The 26,815-nt window shown below is 54.8% G+C and overlaps 1 protein-coding gene across 1 annotated transcript in view; it reads right to left on the bottom strand.

Annotated features, from left to right (window-relative positions):
• The window catches only part of LOC140402973 (atrial natriuretic peptide receptor 1-like), a 107,014-nt gene that overhangs the window by 54,504 nt on the left and 25,695 nt on the right, over positions 1 to 26,815 (bottom strand). The window contains exons 3-6 of the mRNA XM_072490624.1: positions 24,610 to 24,723; positions 9,736 to 9,871; positions 3,502 to 3,596; positions 1,699 to 1,834 (exon numbers count right to left, since the gene is read on the bottom strand). Coding sequence (XP_072346725.1) covers positions 1,699 to 1,834; positions 3,502 to 3,596; positions 9,736 to 9,871; positions 24,610 to 24,723 — 481 coding nt within the window. The remainder of the gene's footprint in view (positions 1 to 1,698; positions 1,835 to 3,501; positions 3,597 to 9,735; positions 9,872 to 24,609; positions 24,724 to 26,815) is intronic.

Genomic DNA, 26,815 nt, shown 5'->3' with positions numbered 1-26,815 from the left:
TAGAATCATGGAACCCCTGCAGTGCAGGAGGAGCCTATTCGGCCCACTGAACCTCCGAAAAAGCACCCTTGCCCAGCCCCCCCCCCCCACCCCGCCTATGCCCGTTACCCCCCCCTAACCTTTGGACAGTAAGGGGCAACTTGAGCGTGGCCAATCCCCCTAACTTGCACATCTTCCCTCCCACCCGTTCCCCCCACCCCGGGGGGGGGGACCCCCTACGCTCCTCCCAGTTTTCCTGGGAGCTGAGCGGCAGCTTTTCCCAAAGGTGGACAGGTTAAGCAGCAGTCTGACACAGGTGCAAGGAATCTGCCCCTCCGTGTAGCCGCCGGAGCGTGGCTTCATTGCGGCGTTAATGTGAGAATACTTGTGACAATAAAGAATATTATGAGTGTTTATTATTATAATTCAGGGGCACAGCAGGTATCCCTGTGTTTTCTGACTTTAAAGAACAAAGAACAAAGAAATGTACAGCACAAGAACAGGCCCTTCGGCCCTCCAAGCCCGTGCCGACCATACTGCCCGTCTGAGCTACAATCTTCTACACTTCCGGGGTCCGTATCCCTCTATTCCCATCCTAGTCATGTATTTGTCAAGATGCCCCTTAAACGTCACTATCGTCCCTGCTTCCACCACCTCCTCCGGTAGCGAGTTCCAGGCACCCACTACCCTCTGTGTAAAAAACTTGCCTCGTACATCTCCTCTAAACCTTGCCCCTCGCACCTTAAACCTATGCCCCCTAGTAATTGACCCCTCTACCCTGGGGAAAAGCCTCTGACTATCCACTCTGTCTATGCCCTCATCATTTTGTAGACCTCTATCAGGTCGCCCCTCAACCTCCGTCGTTCCAGTGAGAACAAACCGAGTTTATTCAACCGCTCCTCATAGCTAATGCCCTCCATACCAGGCAACATCCTGGTGAATCTCTTCTGCACCCTCTCTGAAGCCTCCACATCCTTCTGGTAGTGTGGCGACCAGAATTGAACACTATACTCCAAGTGTGGCCTAACTAAGGTTCTATACAGCTGCAACATGACTTGCCAATTCTTATACTCAATGCCCCGGCCAATGAAGGCAAGCATGCCGTCTGCCTTCTTGACTACCTTCTCCACCTGTGTCGCCCCTTTCAATGACCTGTGGACCTGTACACCTAGATCTCTCTGACTTTCAATACTCTTGGGGGTTCTACCATTCACTGTATATTCCCTCCCTGCATTAGACCTTCCAAAATGCATCACCTCACATTTGTCCGGATTAAACTCCATCTGCCATCTCTCCGCCCAAGTCTCCAAACAATCTAAATCCTGCTGTATCCCCTGACAGTCCTCATCTCTATCCGCAATTCAATTTATTTACAAGTGGCCATGGAGGTGTGATGGGTTTGGCTGGATTGGAGATAGAGAAGGTTACCAGTTAAAAAGTCAAAGCGTTTATTTTTGTTGTCAATAATTGTTTAATTTTTCAATGGAAGCTATTTTCCGTAATAAGGGTTTAATCCTGTGTGGAGAATAAAGTTGGTTTTCATATTACATATGCAAAGGGTTGCAGGGTAGGGGGATTGGCTGTGCTAAACTGCCCCTTAGTGTCCAGGGGTTAGGTGGGGTTATGGGGACGGGATAGGGGAATGGGTCTGGACAGGGTATTTCCGAGTCGGGATTGAAGGGCCCGACTGACCGCTCGGTGCTGGGGATGGACACTGACCTTCCTGGCAGGCTGGATTCTCATTCTCAAACCCACAGTCAGGAACATCCTTTGGCACGGCATTCCCAGGCCAGTGAATCTCCACTCCAGCAACAGAGAGGATTCTCTTCACAGTCCCGTTGTACTGAGACACCACCTGACAGGCAAAGAGGGAAAAGATGGCCACAGGCTGAGGATCAGTCAGCAACATTCCCGCCGTCGGGACAGATTTTCGTGGGCTCCAGAGAGGGCAGCCCGAAATCGAGTCTGACACCCGCGGGGCGGCACTGAGGGAGCTGCGTACTGTCAGAGGGTCAGTGCTGAGGGAGCGCCGCACTGTCAGAGGGTCAGTGCTGAGGGAGCGCCGCACTGTCAGAGGGTCAGTGCTGAGGGAGTGCCGCACTGTGGGAGGGTCAGTACTGAGGGAGCGCTGCACTGTCAGAGGGTCAGTGCTGAGGGAGTGGCGCACTGTGGGAGGGTCAGTACTGAGGGAGCGCCGCACTGTGGGAGGGTCAGTACTGAGGGAGCGCCGCACTGTGGGAGGGTCAGTACTGAGGGAGTGCCGCACTGTCAGAGGATCAGTGCTGAGGGAGTGCCGCACTGTCAGAGGGTCGGTGCTGAGGGAGTGCCCGACTGTCAGAGGATCAGTGCTGAGGGAGTGCTGCACTGTCGGAGGGTCAGGACTAAGGGAGTGCTGCACTGTCAGAGGGTCAGTACTGAGGGAGCGCCGCACTGTCAGAGGGTCAGTACTGAGGGAGTGCCGCACTGTCAGAGGGTCAGTACTGAGGGAGTGCCGCACTGTCAGAGGGTCAGTACTGAGGGAGTGCCGCACTGTGGGAGGGTCAGTACTGAGGGAGTGCTGCACTGTCAGAGGGTCAGTACTGAGGGAGCGCCGCACTGTCAGAGGGTCAGTACTGAGGGAGTGCCGCACTGTCAGAGGGTCAGTACTGAGGGAGTGCCGCACTGTCAGATGGTCAGTACTGAGGGAGTGCTGCACTGTGGGAGGGTCAGGACTAAGGGAGTGCCGCACTGTGGGAGGGTCAGTACTGAGGGAGCTGCGTACTGTCAGAGGGTCAGTGCTGAGGGAGTGTTGCACTGTCAGAGGGTCAGTACTGAGGGAGTGCCGCACTGTCAGAGGGTCAGTACTGAGGGAGCGCCGCACTGTCAGATGGTCAGTACTGAGGGAGTGCCGCACTGTCAGAGGGTCAGTACTAAGGGAGCGCTGCACTGTCCGGGGGTCAGTACTGAGGGAGCGCCGCACTGTCAGAGGGTCAGTACTGAGGGAGCGCCGCACTATCAGAGGGTCAGTACTGAGGGAGTGCCGCACTGTCAGAGGGTCAGTACTGAGGGAGTGCCGCACTGTGGGAGGGTCAGTACTGAGGGAGAGCCGCACTGTCAGAGGGTCAGTACTGAGGGAGTGCTGCACTGTCAGAGGGTCAGTACTAAGGGAGCGCTGCACTGTCCGGGGGTCAGTACTGAGGGAGCGCCGCACTGTCAGAGGGTCAGTACTGAGGGAGCGCCGCACTGTCAGAGGGTCAGTACTAAGGGAGCGCTGCACTGTCCGGGGGTCAGTACTGAGGGAGCGCCGCACTGTCAGAGGGTCAGTACTGAGGGAGCGCCGCACTATCAGAGGGTCAGTACTGAGGGAGTGCCGCACTGTGGGAGGGTCAGTACTGAGGGAGTGCCGCACTGTGGGAGGGTCAGTACTGAGGGAGTGCCGCACTGTCAGAGGGTCAGTACTGAGGGAGCGCCGCACTGTCAGAGTGTCAGTACTGAGGGCGTGCTATACTGGACTGTGAGGAGTATGGAAGGTGGGTGGCTCACCTGGAATGTTCCAGAATCTGTGTCGGTCATGTCCCACAGTGAGTAATCATTCTCCCTGTCTCCGTTTTCATCCATTTTCATATATCCAGTCACTCCTACAGGAAATCAAATGGTAAATGCGAGTAACAGCAGCTCACCAATTCAGTCAACACTGTCCCTGTCACAATGTACACCTATGTATACAATGGAGTGCAGACAGGCAGTGATTGACACACAGGATGACCCGTAAGCACACAGAACAGAGCAGCCAATCACCAGACAGGACACGACCACTATAAAACCAGAGGGCACCAGTTTTCCCGCTCTCTCGGGACCCAGCCTCTGAGACAGTCAGAGTTAGTGAGCTGGTCAGTGGAAACACCATGTGGTTGCTAGTAAGTCCGGTTAGGCTCGTATCGGGTCCCCAGTCAATCAGCATAGTGTCAACCCACAGTGGAACATGTATAATAGTTTGGATGTTAAATAAAATTGTGTTGCATCGACCCAGCCCACCCAACACATCAGTCCCCATCTCCCTCCCTGTAGTTACACACTCCCCACTGTGCACATCCCAACCCAACTCCTCCTCATCTCAAGGAGCATCTGGTCCACAATGACTGACTTACTGCTATTTTAGTCCCTCCCTCTCTCAGGGATATATCTGTACACTGACTGGTGTCTCTCAGTCCCCTCTCTCTCAGGGAGATATCTGTACACTGACTGATGTCTCTCAGTCCCCTCTCTCTCTCAGGGATATATCTGTACACTGACTGGTGTCTCAGTCCCCTCTCTCTCTCAGGGAGATATCTGCACACTGACTGATGTCTCTCAGTCCTGTCTCTCTCTCTCAGGGAGATATCTGTACACTGACTGGTGTCTCTCAGTCCCTCCCTCTCTCAGGGAGATATCTGCTCACTGACTGGTGTCTCTCAGTCCCCTCTCTCTCAGGGAGATATCTGTACACTGACTGGTGTCTCTCAGTCCCCTCTCTCTCAGGGAGATATCTGTACACTGACTGGTGTCTCTCAGTCCCTCCCTCTCTCAGGGATATATCTGTACACTGACTGGTGTCTCAGTCCCCTCTCTCTCTCAGGGAGATATCTGCACACTGACTGATGTCTCTCAGTCCTGTCTCTCTCTCTCAGGGAGATATCTGTACACTGACTGGTGTCTCTCAGTCCCCTCTCTCTCAGGGAGATATCTGTACACTGACTGGTGTCTCTCAGACCCCTCTCTCTCAGGGAGATATCTGTACACTGACTGGTGTCTCTCAGTCCCCTCTCTCTCAGGGAGATATCTGTACACTGACTGGTGTCTCTCAGTCCCCTCTCTCTCAGGGAGATATCTGTACACTGACTGGTGTCTCTCAGTCCCCTCTCTCTCAGGGAGATATCTGTACACTGACTGGTGTCTCTCAGTCCCCTCTCTCTCAGGGAGATATCTGTACACTGACTGGTGTCTCTCAGTCCCCTCTCCCTCAGGGAGATATCTGTACACTGACTGGTGTCTCTCAGTCCCCTCTCTCTCAGGGAGATATCTGTACACTGACTGGTGTCTCTCAATCCCCTCTCTCTCAGGGAGATATCTGTACACTGACTGGTGTCTCTCAGTCCCCTCTCTCTCAGGGAGATATCTGTACACTGACTGGTGTCTCTCAGTCCCCTCTCTCTCAGGGAGATATCTGTACACTGACTGGTGTCTCTCAGTCCCCTCTCTGTCAGGGAGATATCTGTACACTGACTGGTGTCTCTCAGTCCCCTCTCTCTCTCAGGGAGATATCTATACACCGACTGGTGTCTCTCAGTCCACTCTCTCTCTCTCAGGGAGATATCTGTACACTGACTGGTGTCTCTCAGTCCCCTCTCTCTCAGGGAGATATCTGTACACTGACTGGTGTCTCTCAGTCCCCCCTCTCTCTCTCAGGGAGATATCTGTACACTGTCTGGTGTCTCTCAGTCCTCTCTCTCTCTCAGGGACTCTCTGTACACTGACTGGTGTCTCTCAGTCCCCTCTCTCTCTCAGGGAGATATCTGTACACTGACTGGTGTCTCTCAGTCCCCTCTCTGTCAGGGAGATATCTGTACACTGACTGGTGTCTCTCAGTCCCCTCTCTCTCTCAGGGAGATATCTATACACCGACTGGTGTCTCTCAGTCCACTCTCTCTCTCTCAGGGAGATATCTGTACACTGACTGGTGTCTCTCAGTCCACTCTCTCTCTCTCAGGGAGATATCTGTACACTGACTGGTGTCTCTCAGTCCCCTCTCTCTCAGGGAGATATATGTACACTGACTGGTGTCTCTCAGTCCCGTCTCTCTCAGGGAGATATCTGTACACTGACTGGTGTCTCTCAGTCCCCTCTCTCTCAGGGAGATATCTGTACACTGACTGGTGTCTCTCAGTCCCCTCTCTCTCAGGGAGATATCTGTACACTGACTGGTGTCTCTCAGTCCCCCCTCTCTCTCTCAGGGAGATATCTGTACACTGACTGGTGTCTCTCAGTCCCCTCTCTCTCAGGGAGATATCTGTACACTGACTGGTGTCTCTCAGTCCCCTCTCTCTCTCAGGGAGATATCTGCACACTGACTGGTGTCTCTCAGTCCCCTCTCTGTCAGGGAGATATCTGTACACTGACTGGTGTCTCTCAGTCCCCTCTCTCTCTCAGGGAGATATCTATACACCGACTGGTGTCTCTCAGTCCACTCTCTCTCTCTCAGGGAGATATCTGTACACTGACTGGTGTCTCTCAGTCCCCTCTCTCTCTCAGGGAGATATCTGCGCACTGACTGGTGTCTCTCAGTCCCCTCTCTCTCAGGGAGATATCTGTACACTGACTGGTGTCTCTCAGTCCTCTCTCTCTCAGGGAGATATCTGTACACTGACTGGTGTCTCTCAGTCCCCTCTCTATCTCAGGGAGATATCTGTACACTGACTGGTGTCTCTCAGTCCCCTCTCTCTCCCAGGGAGATATCTGTACACTGACTGGTGTCTCTCAGTCCCCTCTCTCTCCCAGGGAGATATCTGTACACTGACTGGTGTCTCTCAGTCCTCTCTCTCTCTCAGGGACTCTCTGTACACTGACTGGTGTCTCTCAGTCCCCTCTCTCAGGGACTCTCTGTACACTGACTGGTGTCTCTCAGTCCCCTCTCTCCCTCAGGGACTCTCTGTACACCGACTGGTGTCTCTCAGTCCCCCCTCTCTCTCAGGGACTCTCTGTACACTGACTGGTGCCTCTCAGTCCCCCCTCTCTCTCAGGGACTCTCTGTACACTGACTGGTGTCTCTCAGTCCCCTCTCTCCCTCAGGGACTTTCTGTACACTGACTGGTGTTTCTCAGTCCCCTCTCTCTCTCAGGGAGATATCTGTACACTGACTGGTGTCTCTCAGTCCCCTCTCTCTCAGGGAGATATCTGTACACTGACTGGTGTCTCTCAGTCCCCTCCCTCTCAGGGAGATATCTGTACACTGACTGGTGTCTCTCAGTCCTCTCTCTCTCTCAGGGACTCTCTGTACACTGACTGGTGTTTCTCAGTCCCCTCCCTCTCGGGGAGATATCTGTACACTGACTGGTGTCTCTCAGTCCCCTCTCTCTCTCTCAGGGACTCTCTGTACACTGACTGGTGTCTCTCAGTCCCCTCCCTCTCGGGGAGATATCTGTACACTGACTGGTGTCTCTCAGTCCTCTCTCTCTCTCAGGGACTCTCTGTACACTGACTGGTGTCTCTCAGTCCCCTCTCTCTCTCAGGGAGTTATCTGTACACTGACTGGTGTCTCTCAGTCCCCTCTCTCTCAGGGAGATATCTGTACACTGACTGGTGTCTCTCAGTCCTCTCTCTCTCTCAGGGACTCTCTGTACACTGACTGGTGTCTCTCAGTCCCCTCTCTCAGGGAGATATCTGTACACTGACTGGTGTCTCTCAGTCCTCTCTCTCTCTCAGGGACTCTCTGTACACTGACTGGTGTCTCTCAGTCCCCTCCCTCTCGGGGAGATATCTGTACACTGACTGGTGTCTCTCAGTCCCCTCTCTCTCTCTCAGGGACTCTCTGTACACTGACTGGTGTCTCTCAGTCCCCTCCCTCTCGGGGAGATATCTGTACACTGACTGGTGTCTCTCAGTCCTCTCTCTCTCTCAGGGACTCTCTGTACACTGACTGGTGTCTCTCAGTCCCCTCTCTCTCTCAGGGAGTTATCTGTACACTGACTGGTGTCTCTCAGTCCCCTCTCTCTCAGGGAGATATCTGTACACTGACTGGTGTCTCTCAGTCCTCTCTCTCTCTCAGGGACTCTCTGTACACTGACTGGTGTCTCTCAGTCCCTTCTCTCAGGGAGATATCTGTACACTGACTGGTGTCTCTCAGTCCTCTCTCTCTCTCAGGGACTCTCTGTACACTGACTGGTGTCTCTCAGTCCCCTCTCTCTCTCAGGGAGATATCTGTACACTGACTGGTGTCTCTCAGTCCCCCCTCTCTCTCAGGGAGATATCTGTACACTGACTGGTGTCTCTCAGTCCCCTCTCTCTCAGGGAGATATCTGTACACTGACTGGTGTCTCTCAGTCCCCCCTCTCTCTCAGGGAGATATCTGTACACTGACTGGTGTCTCTCAGTCCCCCCTCTCAGGGAGATATCTGTACACTGACTGGTGTCTCTCAGTCCCCCCTCTCTCAGGGAGATATCTGTACACTGACTGGTGTCTCTCAGTCCCCACTCTCTCAGGGAGATATCTGTACACTGACTGGTGTCTCTCAGTCCCCCCTCTCAGGGAGATATCTGTACACTGACTGGTGTCTCTCAGTCCCCTCCCTCTCAGGGAGATATCTGTACACTGACTGGTGTCTCTCAGTCCCCTCCCTCTCGGGGAGATATCTGTACACTGACTGGTGTCTCTCAGTCCTCTCTCTCTCTCAGGGACTCTCTGTACACTGACTGGTGTCTCTCAGTCCCCTCTCTCTCTCAGGGAGTTATCTGTACACTGACTGGTGTCTCTCAGTCCCCTCTCTCTCAGGGAGATATCTGTACACTGACTGGTGTCTCTCAGTCCTCTCTCTCTCTCAGGGACTCTCTGTACACTGACTGGTGTCTCTCAGTCCCCTCTCTCAGGGAGATATCTGTACACTGACTGGTGTCTCTCAGTCCTCTCTCTCTCTCAGGGACTCTCTGTACACTGACTGGTGTCTCTCAGTCCCCTCTCTCTCTCAGGGAGATATCTGTACACTGACTGGTGTCTCTCAGTCCCCCCTCTCTCTCAGGGAGATATCTGTACACTGACTGGTGTCTCTCAGTCCCCTCTCTCTCAGGGAGATATCTGTACACTGACTGGTGTCTCTCAGTCCCCCCTCTCTCTCAGGGAGATATCTGTACACTGACTGGTGTCTCTCAGTCCCCCCTCTCAGGGAGATATCTGTACACTGACTGGTGTCTCTCAGTCCCCCCTCTCTCAGGGAGATATCTGTACACTGACTGGTGTCTCTCAGTCCCCACTCTCTCAGGGAGATATCTGTACACTGACTGGTGTCTCTCAGTCCCCTCTCTCAGGGAGATATCTGTACACTGACTGGTGTCTCTCAGTCCTCTCTCTCTCAGGGAGATATCTGTACACTGACTGGTGTCTCTCAGTCCTCTCTCTCTCAGGGAGATATCTGTACACTGACTGGTGTCTCTCAGTCCTCCCTCTCTCTCAGGGAGATATCTGTACACTGACTGGTGTCTCTCAGTCCCCCCTCTCTCTCCCAGGGAGATATCTGTACACTGACTGGTGTCTCTCAGTCCCCCCTCTCTCTCAGGGAGATATCCGTACACTGACTGGTGTCTCTCAGTCCCCACTCTCTCAGGGAGATATCTGTACACTGACTGGTGTCTCTCAGTCCCCCCTCTCTCTCTCAGGGAGATATCTGTACACTGACTGGTGTCTCTCAGTCCACTCTCTCTCTCAGGGACTCTCTGTACACTGACTGGTGTCTCTCAGTCCTCTCTCTCTCTCAGGGAGATATCTGTACACTGACTGGTGTCTCTCAGTCCTCTCTCTCTCTCAGGGAGATATCTGTACACTGATTGGTGTCTCTCAGTCCCCTCTCTCTCAGGGACTTTCTGTACACTGACTGGTGTCTCTCAGTCCCCTCTCTCTCAGGGACTCTCTGTACACTGACTGGTGTGTCTCAGTCCCCTCTCTCTCAGGGACTCTCTGTACACTGACTGGTGTCTCTCAGTCCCCTCTCTCTCTCAGGGACTCTCTGTACACTGAGGGTCAGGGGTTTTTACCATGGAATGTTCTGTTCCACATCTGGCGTGTGATGGTTACCCCATTTCTTGTGGTCCCACCAGCAGCGAGGGTCTCGTTCAGTGCATGTGCGTAGAGCATGACCCCATCATAGAAACCTGCGGCAATGTAGTTCATCTGGAAGAGTGAGTGAGAGGAGAAGGTTACGCTGAGGCAGAGGCTCCTGGTCAGCGGTGAATGGTCCAGCGACAGGGGAGGACAATGCCTCTGGGTGGGTAACGACACCCCAGAAAGAATCAGACCGAAAATCCTTTTCCTCATGCATAGCTACCAACAATGCCTTGCACTTGTGTGTAACGTCGCCAACAGGCAAGGGAAGGGGAGAGAGTGAAATATGAGTGTGAGCCAGCTGGTAATAGAGAAGAAGAGTTTTTTCAATGTATGAATGGTAAGAGAGAGGCAAGAATGGAGTTTGGACCACTGGAAAATGAGTCTGGAGAAGTTGTAGCGGGGAACAAAGAAATGGCCGACGAACTGAATAGTTATTTTGCACAAGTCTTCACGGTGGAAGACACCAGTGGGATGCCAGAGCTCCTGGCGAATCAGGGGGCGGAGGTGAGTGACTGATGTGTTGGGTACTCTGACACACAGACAAACCAACACGGTTGCGAATGGTACAACGCAGTTTTATTTCATTGAACTATACTCTGGTACTCAGCACAGGGTGAACCTCTGAGTGGCTGGCAATCAGGTCTGTGCCCTGAGCTGTCTCCTGCTCGAGTGCCCAGGAAGTGTCGTGTTCCCTGCTTTGTACTGTCTATGCTCTTGTCCGTGATTGGCTGTCGTGTTGTGTGTGTTGATTGGTCCGTTGATCTGACCATCATTATGTATGTATGTATGTGTTGTGATGTTCACCTGAATATCATGACATCCCCCCTTTTTTACAGGATTATGTGCCTACGTGGTTATAAATAGAGATGTGTACTGAGTGCAGCTAAATGTGTGTGTGTGCAATATTTACAGCATGTACATGTGGCTAAACTATATACAAGGGGCGATGTCGGGTGTGACATAACAACGAGGTTGTACCATAAACAAAGAACGGGGAAACGTTGAACGATAAAGCGAATTCCTGTAACGATAAGAAAATAAACATATTAACACAGTGGTTGCAGGAGTCCAATGTAAAAACAGTCTCATAAGTCCAGACTAGTAGGTGGGCGACGAATTTGGGTTGACCGCCTCAAGGGTGGGTCGGGAACCACCGGCTGAGGAACGGGCCTGGCCACGGACGACGACGGAAGGGGCATGGTGGCAGGAAGCTCCACAAAGTCGACATCAGGAACAACAGGAGGGCCCGGTGTCGGTGTAAGTTCCCGTAGCGAGCGTGGAAGCAGGTGACGAGCCCGGCGATTGCGCCAAGCACGGATCCATCAGGCATGCGAACCAGGAACGAGCGGGGAGCCACGCGTCGGAGAACTTCGGCAGGTGCTGACCAGCCACCTTCTGGTAGGTGGATGCGGACGTCGTCTCCAGGGGCCAGGGCGGGAAGATCAGTTGCCCGTGTGTCGTACGATCTCTTCTGGCGACCGCGCTGCAGTTGCATCCTGTGCAGTACCGGAGCATGGTCGATTGTGGGTGCCAGGATGGATGGCACAGTAGTCCTGAGGGCGCGACCCATCAGCAGCTGGGCTGGTGAGAGACCCGTGGACAGTGGGGCCGAGCGATAGGCCAGCAGGGGGAGGCAGAAATCCGATCCGGCATCAGCAGCCTTGCAGAGGAGCCGCTTGACGATGTGAACGCCCTTCTCCGCCTTTCCATTGGACTGGGGGTGCAGAGGGCTGGACGTCACGTGTGTGAAGCCATACGAAGCAGCAAAGGACGACCATTCCTGGCTGGCAAAACAGGGCCCATTGTCCGACATGACAGTCATCGGAATGCCGTGGCGAGCGAAGGTGTCTTTGCAGGCCCTTGTGACAGCGGACGATGTCTAATCGTGCAGGCGTATGACCTCTGGGTAGTTGGAGAAGTAGTCAACGACAATGACATAGTCCCTGCCAAGTGCATGAAAGAGATCCACACCCACCTTCGCCCATGGGGACGTCACCAGCTTATGGGGCAGAAGCGTTTCAGGTTGGGCAGTTGAGCACCATGTTGGCAATATCGTCACTGATGCCCGGCCAGTATACCGCCTCTCGGGCCCTCCTTCTGTACTTCTCGACCCCCAAGTGGCCTTCGTGTAGTTGGTCGAGAACTAGCTGGTGCATGCTGTGCGGAATCACAATCCGGTCCAGCTTCAGAAGGACACCATCAATGACGGCCAAGTCGTCCCGGACATTGTAGAACTGCGGGCACTGCCCTTTGAGCCACCCTCCCGTCATGTGGCGCATCACACGTTGTAGAAGGGGGTCGGCCGCAGTCTCTCGGCGGATACGGGCCAGACTGGAGGCGTCAGCCGGCAGATTTGCCGCTGTGAAGGCCACCTGTGCCTCGACCTGACATACGAACCCCTCCGCATCTGGCGGTGTGCTCACTGCTCGGGATAGGGCATCCGCAATGATAAGGTCCTTCCCTGGGGTGCAGACCAGTTGGAAGTCATACCTCCTGAGTTTAAGTAGGATGTGCTGGAGGCGAGGGGGTCATCTCGTTCAGGTCCTTGTTTATGATGCTGACCAGGGGGCGGTGGTCAGTTTCAACAGTGAACCGGCGGAGACCATACACGTAGTCATGGAACTTGTCTAAACCGGTTAGCAAGCCCAGGCACTCCTTTTCGATCTGCGCGTAGCGCTGCTCTGTGGGGGTCATGGCCTGCGAGGCATAGGCGACTGGGGCCCATGACGCAGTGTCATCCCGCTGTAGGAGTACCGCCCCAATGCCGGACTGGCTGGCATCAATCGAGATTTTAGTGGCATGAGACGTGTTGAAAAACGCCAATACCGGGGCTGTGGTGAACTTAATTTTGAGCTCCTCCCATTCCTGCTGGTGTGCGGGCAGCCACTGGAACTCCGTGGACTTCTTGACGAGGTGGCTCAGAGCCGTCGTGTGGGAGGCAAGGTTGGGAATGAGCTTCCCCAGGAAGTTGACCATGCCAGGGAAGCGTAGCACTGCTTTCTTGTCTACCGGCTGCGGCATGGCTGTGATGGCGCTCACCTTGTCTGCATCCGGACGGACCCCTGACCGGGAAATGTGGTCCCCCAGGAACTTCAGCTCGGTCTGGCCAAAGGAGCACGTGGCTCGGTTGAGGCGCAGGCCGTTTTCCCGTATGCGCGCAAAGACGCGCTGGAGACGATAGATGTGCTCCTGCGGTGTGGTGGACCAGATGATGTCGTCGTCAACGTAGACGCGCACCCCTTCGATGCCCTCCATCATCTGCTCCATGATCCTATGAAAGACCTCGGATGCCGAGATGATGCCAAATGGCATTCGGTTGTAGCAGAACCTGCCGAAAGGGGTGTTGAAGGTGCGCAGCTTTCGGCTGGACGGATCCAGTTGGATCTGCCAAAAGCCCTTAGGGGCATCCAGTTTGGTAAATATTTTCGCCTGGGCCATTTCGCTCGTGATCTCTTCCCGTTTGGGTATGGGGTAATGTTCCCACATTATGTTGTTGTTGAGGTCTTTGGGGTCAATACAGATCCGGAGCTCGCCGGAGGGCTTCTTGACCCACACCATGGAGCTGACCCATGGCGTGGGCTCCGTGACCCTGGATAGGACCCCTTGGTCCTGGAGATCCTGCAGCTGCAGCTTGAGGCGGTCTTTGAGTGGCGCAGGGACCCTGCGAGGTGCGTGAATGACCGGGGTGGCGTCCGGTTTGAGCCGAATTCTGTAGGTGTATGGCAGTGTTCCCATGCCCTCGAATGCCTCCTGGTTGTGGGCGAGGAGCGATTGGAGCTGTGCGGAGAACTCTGCATCCGGGAAGTCAGACGTGCCGTCTGGAGAGAGCGAGTGTACTCGTTGCACGAGGTGGAGAACCTTGCATGCCTGTGCGCCCAGCAGGGAGTCCTTCGATGAGCCGACTATCTCGAACGAGAGTGTGGCCGTGTGTGTGTTGTGTGTCACCTGGAGCTGGCAGGATCCCATAGCCGGGATAACGTTCCCGTTGTAGTCGACCATCCTGCACCGGGACGGCCGAATTGGTGGTCTGACCTTCATGGCGTAGAAGGCGGACCATGCTATGAGGTTGGCGGAGGCGCCAGTGTCCAGGCGGAAAGTTATTGGCGATCGGTTGACCGTCAGGGTGGCACACCATTCATCACCCGGATTGACCGTGTTAACCCGGTTCCCATCAATGACCGCAACACGGAATCTGTGTCACCGGTCTGGATGTCATCTGGGCACGATTCGTAATGGGGAGGCTGAATGGTCCGCACGTCCCTGCGAGGTTGTCGGAGTTGTGGAAGATTGGCAGGCTGAGCTGCTCGACAGTAGGCAGCGTAGTGGCCCACCTTGCCACAGCGTAGGCATTGTCGGGTTCTTGCGGGACATTGCCCTTTTAAATGTGCAGCTCCACAGTTGCCGCACGTCGTGACGTCATGACGTTCGTTGCGCCACTGCGCATGCGCAGTTCGGTCTTGCGTCGAGCGCGCCTGCGCATCACGTCCCTCAGTGTTGCCGTAGGTTTTGGCGCGGACAAGCGCGGGAGGCCTCGAAAAGCGCGCGAAACGGCCGATGTCATCCGGGCCGGGAGGAACCCGATCGCCTGGACCCGTTCGGCCTCGTGGGGCACCTGGCTCGCCGATCCGGCCGCGCAGGACCCCCCCGCCGCGCCGATTCGGTCGCCTGAAATTGGGCGTAGCGTCTAGTCGCGTTTTCGTGCAGGACACGGGCTTCGATGGCGGAGGCTAAGGTTAGGCCTTTTATTTTTAGGACCAGCTGGCGTAGGGCGCCCGAGGCGACCCCAAAAACGATCTGGTCCCGAATCATGGAGTCTGAGGTGGTGTCGTAACCGCAGGACTGCGCGAGGATGCGGAGATGGGTAAGGAATGGCTGAAAGAGCTCATCCTTACCCTGCAGGCGCTGCTGGAAGAGATACCTCTCGAAGCTCTCGTTGACCTCGACGTTGAAGTGTTGGTCGAGCTTGAGAAGGACCGTCTCGTATTTGGATTTGTCCTCGCCCTCCACGCACACCAGGGAGTTGTAGACATGGATGGTGTGCTGCCCTGCGGTGGTGAGGAGGATGGCGATCTTTCTGGTGTCCGAGGCGCTCTCCCTTTCGTTGGCTTCCAGAAAGAGCTGGAAGCGCAACTTGAACAGCTACCAATTAACGCCGAGGTTCCCAGCGACTTGCAGCGGCTGCGGTGTGTTGACGGTGTCCATGGCGCAGGATGGCAGATTTGTGGGTAGGTGTCAAATCACTCCTGGTACCATGAAGTGTTGGGTAGTCTGATACACAGACGGACCAACACGGTTGCGAATGGTACAACGCAGTTTTATTTCATTGAACTATAAACATAGTAAACTCTGGTACTCAGCACATGGTGACTGTCTGAGTGGCTGGCAATGAGGTCTGTGCCCTGAGCCCTCTCCTGCTCGAGTGCCCAGGAAGTGTCGTGTTCCCTGTTTTGTACTGTGTATGCTCTTGTCCGTGATTGGCTGTCGTGTTGTGTGTGTTGATTGGTCCGTTGATCTGTCCATCATTATGTGTGTATATATGTGCTGTGATGTTCACCTGAATATCATGACAGTGACCATTACTAAGGAGAAGGTTCTGGGGAAACTGTAAGGTCTGAAGGTGGATAAGTCACCTGGACCGGATGGACTACACCCCAGGGTTCTAAAAGAGATAGCTGAGGAAATTGCGGAGGCATTGGTGATGATCTTTCAGGAATCACTGGAGGCAGGAAGGGTCCCAGAGGACTGGAAAGTGGCTAAGGTGACACCGCTGGTTAAGAAGGGAGGGAGGCAGAAGACGGGAAATTATAGGCCGGTTAGCCTGACTTTGGTCACTGGCAAAATTTTAGAGTCCGTTATTAAAGATGAGATTGCGAAGTGCTTGGTAAAATAGGACTGAGTCAGCACGGCTTCGTCAAGGGGAGGTCGTGTCTGACAAATCTGTTAGAGTTCTTTGAGGAGGTTAGAAGGAAGTGAGACAAAGGAGAATCAGTGGACGTGATTTATTTAGATTTCCAGAAGGCCTTTGACAAGGTGCCATATAAGTTGAATAAGTTAAGAGCCCATGGTGTTCAGGGTAAGATCCTGGCATGGATAGAGGATTGGCTGACTGGCAGAAGGCAGAGAGTGGGGGTAAAGGGGTCTTTTTCAGGATGGCAGCCGGTGACTAGTGGTGTGCCTCAGGGGTCTGTGCTGGGACCACAACTTTTCACAATATACATTAATGATCTGGAAGGCACTGTTGCTAAGTTTGCAAATGATACAAAGATCTGTAGAGGGACGGGTAGTATTGAGGAAGCAGGGGGGCTGCAGAAGGACTTGGACAGGCTCGGAGAGTGGGCAATGAAGTGGCAGATGGAATGCAATATGGAAAGGTGTGAGGTTATGCACTTTGGTAGGAATAATAGAGGCATAGACTATTTTCTAAATGGGGAAAGGCTTCAGAAATCTAAAGCACAAAGGGACTTGGGAGTCTGTGTTCAAGATTCTCGCAAGGTTAACGTGCAAGTTCAGTCGGCAGTTAAGAAGGCAAATGCAATATTAACATTCATGTCGAGAGGGCTAGAATACAAGACCAGGGATGTACTTCTGAGGCTGTATAAGCTCTGGTCAGACCCCATTTGGAGTATTGTGAGCAGTTTTGGGCCCCGTATCTAAGGAAGGATGTGCTGGCCTTGGAAAGGGTCCAGAGGAGGTTCACAAGAACGATCCCTGGAATGAAGAGCTTGTCGTGCGAGGAACGGTTGAGGACTCTGGGTCTGTACTCGTCGGAGTTTAGAAGGATGAGGGGGGATCTTATTGAAACTTACTAGAAACTGCGATGTGGTATTATAGGTATTACGGTAGCTGATAGGCTGGAGCCCCATTGGTGGAAACTGTATGCTTTCTATTGGTTAGAATGTATGATAGCTCCGCCCTGCTAGGCGGGGTATAAGAGCCCGTGCCACCCCAGCAGCCTTCATTCTGTACCTGAGCTGCTGGGGGAAACATCTCGCTTATTAAAGCCTTCAGTTGGACTACAACCTCGCTTTAGTGGTCATTGATCGTGCATCAATTTAATAAGCTAGAATTTTAAGAAGACAGGATGGAGCTCCGAATCAAGCCGGAGTGTCTGCAACTCAGCCCCCACGCAGCGAACTCAGCGGCAACCTTTCAGCACTGGCTGGCGTGTTTTAAAGGGTATCTCGAGACGGCCGAAAGCGCACCCACGGGAGAGCAGAAACTGCACGTCCTGCACTCAAGGGTGAGCCCGCAGATCTACACCCTCATACAGGAAGCGGAAGACTTCGATGCAGCAATAGAGCTGCTAAAAGGACACTATATTCGCCCGGTAAACCAGGTCTACGCCCAGCACCTGCTTGCAACAAGGCGACAAACCCTTGGGGAATCGCTGGAGGAATTCTACCGTGCACTCCTGGTGTTGGGAATAAACTGCGGCTGCCCGCACGTTTCGGCGAGCGAACACACGGAACTCTTAGTCCGGGACGCTTTCGTGGCAGGTATGCTATCCTCACAAGTCCGCCAGCGACTGTTAGAAAAAGACACCCTGGGTCTCAGGGAGGCACGGGCCCTTCCAGGCTGCCTGGACGTGGCCTCCAGCAGCGCCCGTGCTTACGTTCCCGACCGCGCGGCAGCCCCCTGGGCAGCGTGGAACCCCGCCGTGGCCGACCCCGAGACTCCCCCCGTTCCCCCGCAGGCCTGCGCTGCAAGGCGGCCTGGCAACCCCGGGGGGCTCCGCTGCTAATTTTGCGGGCAGGCCAAGCACCCCCGCCAGCGCTGCCCGGCCCGCGCATCCACCTGCAGGGGATGCGGCAAAAAGGGCCATTTCGTGGGGGTATGTCAGGCCCGAGCGGTGGCCGCGGTCTCCGGCGGCGAATGCGGACCGCAACCACAAACTTCTCCACGGTCCCCGTGCGGCCAGCGGTCGCCGCCACCTCCATATTCCAGGGCCACGTGCGGACCCCGGGCGCCGCCATCTTGTTCCGCGGACGCCATGTTGGAGGGAGGGGCGCCGCCATTTAGTGACCCCAGCCATGTGCGACCAATGGGAGACGCCATCTTGGATGAACCCCCAGGACCCCAGCTCGGCTGACCACGCACTGCCCGAAAAGAACTCTCAACTGCTGCGATTAGCCTCAGTGACCCTGGATCAGTCCCGGCCTCGAACACTCTCAACCGCTACGACGACCGTGTTCATCAACAGGCACGAGACGTCCTGCCTAATCGATTCTGGGAGCACGGAGAGCTTCATACACCCTAACACGGTAAGGCGCTGTTCTCTCCTCATCCACCCCGTTAATAAAAATCTCCCTGGCCTCCGGTTCCCACTCAGTGGAGATAAAGGGATTTTGTGTAGCAAAGCTCACAGTCCAGGGAAGGGAGTTCAAAAAGTTCCGTCTCTACGTCCTTCCCCACCTCTGCGCGGCTACACTCCTGGGTTTAGACTTCCAGTGTAACCTTCAAAGTCTAACCTTCAAATTTGGCGGCCCTATACCCCCCCCTTACTGTCTGTGGTCTCGCGACGCTTAAGGTCGACCCGCCTCCCCTGTTTGCGAACCTCACCCTGGATTGCAAACCCGTCGCCACCAGGAGCAGACGGTACAGTGCCCAGGACCGGATCTTTATTGGGTCAGAGGTCCAAAGGCTACTGAGGGAAGGGGTCATTGAAGCCAGTAACAGCCCCTGGAGAGCTCAAGTAGTGGTGGTAAAGACCGGGGAGAAGCATAGGATGGTCATCGACTAGTCAGACCATCAACAGGTTTACGCAGCTGGACGCGTACCCTCTCCCCCGCATATCCGACCTGGTAAACAGGATCGCGCATTATAAGGTCTTCTCCACGGTGGATCTCAAGTCCGCCTACCACCAGCTCCCCATCCGCACTAGTGACCGCAAATACACTGCCTTCGAGGCAGACGGGCGGCTCTATCACTTCTTAAAGGTTCCCTTCGGTGTCGGTCTTCCAGCGCGAGATGGACCGAATGGTTGACCGGTACGGTTTACGGGCAACATTCCCGTATCTCGATAATGTCACCATCTGCGGCCACGACCAGCAGGACCACGACACCAACCTCCGAAAATTCCTCCAGACCGCAAAGATCCTTAACCTTACATACAACAAGGATAAATGCGTGTTTAGCACCGACCGCCTAGCCATCCTCGACTACGTAGTGCGAAATGGAGTTATAGGCCCCGACCCTGAACGCTTTAAGGAGTTCCCCCTCCCCCACTGCCCCAAGGCCCTGAAGCGCTGCCTAGGGTTTTTCAGCTACTACGCCCAGTGGGTCCCCAACTATGCAGACAAGGCCCATCCCCTGATCCAATCCACAGCTTTTCCCCTGTCGATAGAGGCCCGCCAGGCCTTCAGCCGCATCAAAGCAGACATTGCAAAGGCCACGATGCGCACCATCGACGAGTCCCTCCCCTTCCCGGTCGAGAGCGATGCGGCCGACGTAGCTCTAGCGGCCAGTCTCAACCAAGCGGGCAGGCCCGTGGCCTTCTTCTCACGTACCCTCCATGCTTCCGAAATTCGCCACTCCTCAGTCGAAAAGGAGACCCAGGCCATAGTAGAAGCTGTGCGACATTGGAGGCATTACCTGACCGGCAGGAGATTCACTCTCCTCACTGAGCAACGGTCGGTTGCCTTCATGTTCAATAATGCACAGCGGGGCAAGATAAAACACGACAAGATCTTGCGGTGGAGGATCGAACTCTCCACCTACAACTACGAGATCTTGTATCGTCCCGGGAAGCTAAACGAGCCTCCTGACGCCCTGTCCCACGGCACTTGTGCCACCGCACAAGTGGACCGGCTCCGAGCCCTCCACGAGGTCCTCTGCCACCCGGGGGTCACTCGCTTTTATCATTTTGGCAAGACCCTCAACCTGCCTTACTCCATCGAGGAGGTCAGGACAGTCACCAGGGACTGCCAAATCTGCGCGGAGTGCAAACCGCACTTCTACCGGCCAGAGAGGGCGCACCTGATAAAGGCTTCCTGTCCCTTTGAACGCCTCAGCATGGACTTCAAAGGCCCCCTCCCCACCACCCACCGCAACACGTACTTCCTGAACGTGATTGATGAGTACTCCCGGTTCCCATTCGCCATCCCCTGCCCCGACATGGCCGCAACAACAGTCATCAAGGCCCTCCATAGCATCTTTGCACTGTCCGGGTTCCCCGCTTACATACACAGTGATAGGGGGTCCTCCTTTATGAGCGACGAACTGCGTCAATTCCTGCTCAGCAAGGGCATCGCCTCGAGCAGGACGACCAGTTACAACCCCCGGGGTTATGGACAGGTAGAGACGGAGAACGGAACGGTCTGGAAGACCGTCCTACTGGCCCTACGGTCCAGGAATCTCCCAGTCTCCCGCTGGCAGGAAGTCCTCCCGGATGCCCTCCACTCCATCCGGTCACTACTCTGTACGACCACCAATCAGACACCTCACGAACGTCTCCTTGTCTTCCCCAGGACGTCCTCCTCTGGGACCTCGCTCCCGACCTGGCTGGCAGCACCCGGACCCATCCTGCTCCGAAAACACGTGCGGGCGCACAAGTCGGACCCGTTGGTCGAGCGTGTCCATCTGCTCCAGGCTAACCCCCAGTACGCCTACGTGGCGTACCCCGACGGCCGACAAGATACGGTCTCCCTACGGGACCTGGCACCCGCCGGAACCCCACGCACATCCCAGCCACCAGTCCCACCCTCCCCTCCACCGGGGCACCTTACAGGAGGATCGGGCCTCCCGCCGGCCCCGTCTAGGCCCCCCCCCCACCCACCGACGCCCTCCGCAGGCGCTCCCTTCCCAGGTCAGCCGTTTTCCCCACCAGCGCCGTCTAGGGGTGCCGAAGCTGCCATGGAGATCGAAGCCATGCTCCCGGAGTCACAGACGCCCGAGCCTCCACCGGAGTCACCACCGAGGCTCCGACGATCGCAGAGGACGACCAGGGCCCCCGATCGACTGATTGCTTCATTTTAACTATAATCTGTAAATATAAACCACTAAATGTACATAGCTACCAGATCTGTAAATAGTTACTAAACACTGTACGGAGGTATTACGGTACCTCCATCACTAATTATACCACGTTGTTATGTTTTGTAGTTTCTGGCCACCACCCCCGCCGGACTCTTTCTTAAAAGGGGGTGAATGTGGTATTATAGGTATTACAGTACCTGATAGGCTGGAGCACCATTGGTGGAAACTGTCTGCTTTCTATTGGTTAGGATGTATGGTAGCTCCGCCCTGCTAGGCGGGGTATAAGAACCCGTGCCGCCCCAGCAGCCCTCATTCTGTACCTGAGCTGCTGGGGGAAACATCTAGCTTATTAAAGCCTTCAGTTGGACTACAACCTCGCTTTCGTGGTCACTGATTGTGCATCATGCGAGGCCTGGATAGAGTGGACGTGGAGAGGATGTTTCCACTTGTAGGAGAGACTAGAAGCAGAGGACTCAATCTCAGACTAAAGGGACGATCCTTTAACACAGAGATGAGGAGGAATTTCTTCAGCCAGAGGGTGGTGAATCTGTGGAACTCTTTGCCGCAGAAGGCTGTGGAGGCCAAATCACCGAGTGTCTTTAAGACAGAGACAGATTGGCGGCACGTTGGCGCAGTGATTAGCACTGCTGCCTCACGGCGCCGAGGACCCGGGTTCGATCCCGGCCCCGGGTCACAGTCCGTGTAGCGTTTGCACGTTCTCCCCGTGTCTGCGTGGGTCTCACCCCCACAACCCCAGACAGCACGGTATGTGGATTGGCCACGCTAAATTGAAGAAAAAGGAATTGGGTACTCTAAATGTATTTTTTAAAAAGACAGAGATAGATAGGTTCCTGATTAATGAGGGGATCAGGGGTTATGGGGAGAAGGCAGGAGAATGGGGGATGAGAAAACATCAGCCATGATTGAATGGCGGAGCAGACTCGATGGGCCGAATGGCCTAATTCTGCTCCTGTGTCCTACAGACCCAGAGTTCTCAACCGCTCCTCATGCGACAAGCTCTTCGTTCCAGGGATCTTTCTTGTGAACCTCCTCTGGACCCTTTCCAAGGCCAGCACATCCTTCCTTAGATACGGGGCCCAGAACTGCTCACAATACTCCAAATGGGGTCTGACCAGAGCCTTATGTCTTATGGTCATAGAATGTGGCGCTCCCTCAGCGCTGACCCTCCAACAGTGCGGCACTCCCTCAGTACTGACCCTCTGACAGTGCGGCGCTCCCTCAGCGCTGACCCTCCAACAGTGCGGCACTCCCTCAGTACTGACCCTCTGACAGTGCAGCACTACCTCAGTACTGACCCTCTGACAGTGCGGCACTCCCTCAGCGCTGACCCTCCAACAGTGCGGCACTCCCTCAGTACTGACCCTCTGACAGTGCGGCACTCCCTCAGTACTGACCCTCTGACAGTGCGGCACTCCCTCAGCGCTGACCCTCCAACAGTGCGGCACTCCCTCAGTACTGACCCTCTGACAGTGCGGCGCTCCCTCAGTACTGACCCTCTGACAGTGCGGCACTCCCTCAGTACTGACCCTCTGACAGTGCGGCACTCCCTCAGCGCTGACCCTCCAACAGTGCGGCACTCCCTCAGTACTGACCCTCTGACAGTGCGGCGCTCCCTCAGTACTGACCCTCTGACAGTGCAGCACTCCCTCAGTACTGACCCTCCAACAGTGCGGCACTTCCTCAGTACTGACCCTCTGACAGTGCGGCGCTCCCTCAGTACTGACCCTCTGACAGTGCGGCGCTCCCTCAGTACTGACCCTCTGACAGTGCGGCGCTCCCTCAGTACTGACCCTCCCACAGTGCAGCACTCCCTCAGTACTGACCCTCTGACAGTGCGGCGCTCCCTCAGTACTGACCCTCCCACAGTGCGGCACTCCCTCAGTACTGACCCTCTGACAGTGCGGCACTCCCTCAGTACTGACCCTCTGACAGTGCGGCACTCCCTCAGTACTGACCCTCTGACAGTGCGACGCTCCCTCCGTACTGACCCTGTGATAATGCAGCACTCCCTCAGTACTGACCCTCTGACAGTGTGGTGCTCTCTCAGTACTGACCCTCTGACAGTGCGGAGCTCCCTCAGTACTGCCCCTCTGACAGTGCGGCTCCCTCAGTACTGACCCTCTGACAGTGTGGTGCTCTCTCAGTACTGGCCCTCTGACAGTGCGGCACTCCCTCAGTACTGACCCTCTGACAGTGCGGCACTCCCTCAGTACTGACCCTCTGACAGTGCGGCTCCCTCAGTACTGACCCTTCCACAGTGCAGCACTCCCTCAGTACTGACCCTCTGACAGTGCGGCGCTCCCTGAGTACTGACCCTCTGACAGTGCGGCACTCCCTCAGTACTGACCCTCTGACAGTGCAGCACTCCCTCAGTACTGACCCTCTGACAGTTCGGCACTCCCTCAGTGCTGACCCTCTGACAGTGCGGTGCTCCCTCAGTACTGACCCTCTGACAGTGCAGCGCTCCCTCAGTACTGACCCTCCGACAGTGCGGCACTCCCTCAGTACTGACCCTCTGACAGTGCGGCACTCCCTCAGTACTGACCCTCCGACAGCGCGGCGCTCCCTCAGTACTGACCCTCTGACAGTGTGGCACTCCCTCAGTACTGACCCTCTGACAGTGCAGCACTCCCTCAGTACTGACCCTCTGACAGTTCGGCACTCCCTCAGTGCTGACCCTCTGACAGTGCGGTGCTCCCTCAGTACTGACCCTCTGACAGTGCAGCGCTCCCTCAGTACTGACCCTCCGACAGTGCGGCACTCCCTCAGTACTGACCCTCTGACAGTGCGGCGCTCCCTCAGTACTGACCCTCTGACAGTGCGGCGCTCCCTCAGTACTGACCCTCTGACAGTGTGGCACTCCCTCAGTACTGACCCACCGACAGTGCGGCACTCCCTCAGTACTGACCCTCTGACAGTGCGGCACTCCCTCAGTACTGACCCACCGACAGTGCGGCACTCCCTCAGTACTGACCCTCTGACAGTGCAGCGCTCCCTCAGTACTGACCCTCTGACAGTGCGGCACTCCCTCAGTACTGACCCTCCCACAGTGCGGCACTCCCTCAGTACTGACCCTCTGACAGTGCGGCGCTCCCTCAGTACTGACCCTCCCACAGTGCGGCACTCCCTCAGTACTGACCCTCTGACAGTGCGGCGCTCCCTCAGTACTGACCCTCTGACAGTGCGGCACTCCCTCAGTACTGACCCTCCCACAGTGCGGCACTCCCTCAGTACTGACCCTCTGACAGTGCGGCGCTCCCTCAGTACTGACCCTCTGACAGTGCGGCGCTCCCTCAGTACTGACCCTCCCACAGTGCGGCACTCCCTCAGTACTGACCCTCTGACAGTGCGGCGCTCCCTCAGTACTGACCCTCTGACAGTGCGGCACTCCCTCAGTACTGACCCTCCCACAGTGCGGCACTCCCTCAGTACTGACCCTCCGACAGTGCGGCACTCCCTCAGTACTGACCCTCTGACAGTGCGGCACTCCCTCAGTACTGACCCTCCCACAGTGCGGCACTCCCTCAGTACTGACCCTCTGACAGTGCGGCGCTCCCTCAGTACTGACCCTCCGACAGTGCGGCACTCCCTCAGTACTGACCCTCCCACAGTGCGGCACTCCCTCAGTACTGACCCGCCCACAGCGCGGCACTCCCTCAGTCCTGCACTAAACCCCGGCCTGCGTTTTTTGCTCCCATCCCCGGTTTGGGACGTGAACCCACGACCTTCCTGACTCTGAGCCGACAGTGCAAACTCCTGCGTCATGCCGCACAGCACCGCTCCCAGTTCCCGGACTGACCGCAGCTCACCAGGGTGTCCGTGATGGTGAAGTTGAAGTAGCGCGAGGCACATTGCTTCAGATCCCGCACGAACTGTCCGTATTCAGGGTTGTCAGGCTCCCTGTACGTTATGACCATCACTGCCTGCGGGAGAGGAAGGGGAGAGTCTTACAAGGCAAGGACCCCCTTGGCAAGCCAGCTCCATCAGACCCAGATCATTCTGATAGGAGGATACCTGATCAGTGAGAATCAATCAATTACAATTTAACAGCAGAGAAATTGAAAGGGATTCGGGGGGGCCCGTATCGAGCAGGAAATCCAGCACAGGGGCAGAGGGGCCGAGTGGCCTGTTTGTTTGCTGTAGGTTCGACACAATTCTCTGTCAATTCCTCTGTGCCAATCTGTAAAATAAATTCACCCATACGTTCACCTGGCACCTCTGTGGAGTCTCCGTGATTCGATGTAAATTGAATCTACAGAATGTCTGCATTATCCAATTCGATCCAATCCAAAACTGGGCACGTTGGGCGGGGGTAAGAACAAAGACAAAGAACAAAGACCAGTACAGCACAGGGACAGGCCTTCGGCCCTCCAAGCCCGTGCCGACCATGCTGCCCGACTAAACTACAATCTTCTACACTTCCTGGGTCCGTATCCCTCTATTCCCATCCTATTCATGTATTTGTCAAGATGCCCCGTAAACGTCACTATCGTCCCTGCTTCCACCCCCTCCTCCGGTAGCGAGTTCCAGGCACCCACTACCCTCTGTGTAAAAAACTTGCCTCGTCCATCTCCTCCAAACCTTGCCCCTCGCACCTTAAACCTATGCCCCCTCGTAACTGACCCCTCTACCCTGGGGAAAAGCCTCTGACTATCCACTCTGTCTATGCCCCTCATAATTTTGTAGACCTCTATCGGGTCGCCCCTCAACCTCCGACGATCCAGTGAGAACAAACCGAGATTACTCAACCTATGGGGTCACAGGGATAGGGCGGGGACGGGGGCCTAGGCAGGGTGCTCTTTCAGAAGGATCGGTGCTGACTCGATGGGCCGAATGACCTCCTTCTGCACTGTAGATTCGATGATTCCACACCCGCCACTATATATTTTCTGATTGAGCAACCTGATACACTTCAAAGTCCACTCATAAATAAAGTTAGCAATCAGAGTTGCTTGCTGTTCTCCGTGCGACCTATTCAGAAAAGACCTGAAAATCCTTCTGCCTTGTCAAAACCTACAGCCACGCTGCCCAAAAAATAAACTACGGACAGACCTGGCTTCTCCTATGAATCAATCAGATCACCTGTATCCCACTAAGATGTCCCATGACCTGCTGAGCTGGGACTAAACACCACTCCCTCGTTACTTATTTACACCCCAGGGAATCCCGTTCCTGTCAACATAAGTGGTTAGCGCGGTTGCCTCACGGCGCCGAGGTACCAGGTTCGACCCCGGCTCTGGGTCACTGTCCGTGTGGAGTTTGCACATTCTCCCCGTGTTTGCGTGGGTTTCGCCCCCACAACCCAAAGATGTGCAGGGTAGGTGGGTTGGCCACGCTAAATTGCCCCGCTAATTGGAAAAAAAAAAAGAATTGGATATTCTAAATAAAAAAAAACCCATAATATTCCATTAGCCATTTATATGTCATGGTACGGGCCAGGGTTTAACAACTCCAAAGTATATTATGGAGTCCACCTGAACTACAACCTTTATGTTGAATTTGGTTACGATGAGCTCAAGAGTCTTCCCTTCGGGTGTTCAACGGACCTCTTAGGTACTTTTAATAAAATAAACAAGCGTTATTCTAAGAATTTAGTTAACATTTGTATAAACACACACAGTAAGAATTTTTATCAACGACAAACATAAATACCCCACACAGCTGCAGTAATCTCTGTATAACCCTTAATGAATTCCCCCTTAACTGTTCCAATTCAGTAACAAAATCCAAGTAAAACCAGAAACCCCTTTTCGAAGGCGTGGCCCAGCACACGGCACTCTCACTGGTATAAGACTTGTTATTGACACTCTGTGAAACTCAGGTTTTGCACTGAGTGCTGAATTTGGTGCTTTTTGAGTGCGATAGTGAGAGTTTGGTGACCGAGGGAGTATAAGGCTTCATTTTTATCTAAAGTTTAGTCTTTCTTTTATTTAGTTAATTAACTTAAAAGTAGCTGTTTGGTTTAGAAGAAGGTGAATTTTCAATCAGCTTTAAACAGGCTTCTACTTCTAGGCA

This window comes from Scyliorhinus torazame, chromosome 26 (assembly GCF_047496885.1).
Source record: "Scyliorhinus torazame isolate Kashiwa2021f chromosome 26, sScyTor2.1, whole genome shotgun sequence".
Lineage (NCBI taxonomy): Eukaryota > Metazoa > Chordata > Chondrichthyes > Carcharhiniformes > Scyliorhinidae > Scyliorhinus > Scyliorhinus torazame.
This window is presented reverse-complemented; position numbering and strand designations above follow the sequence as displayed.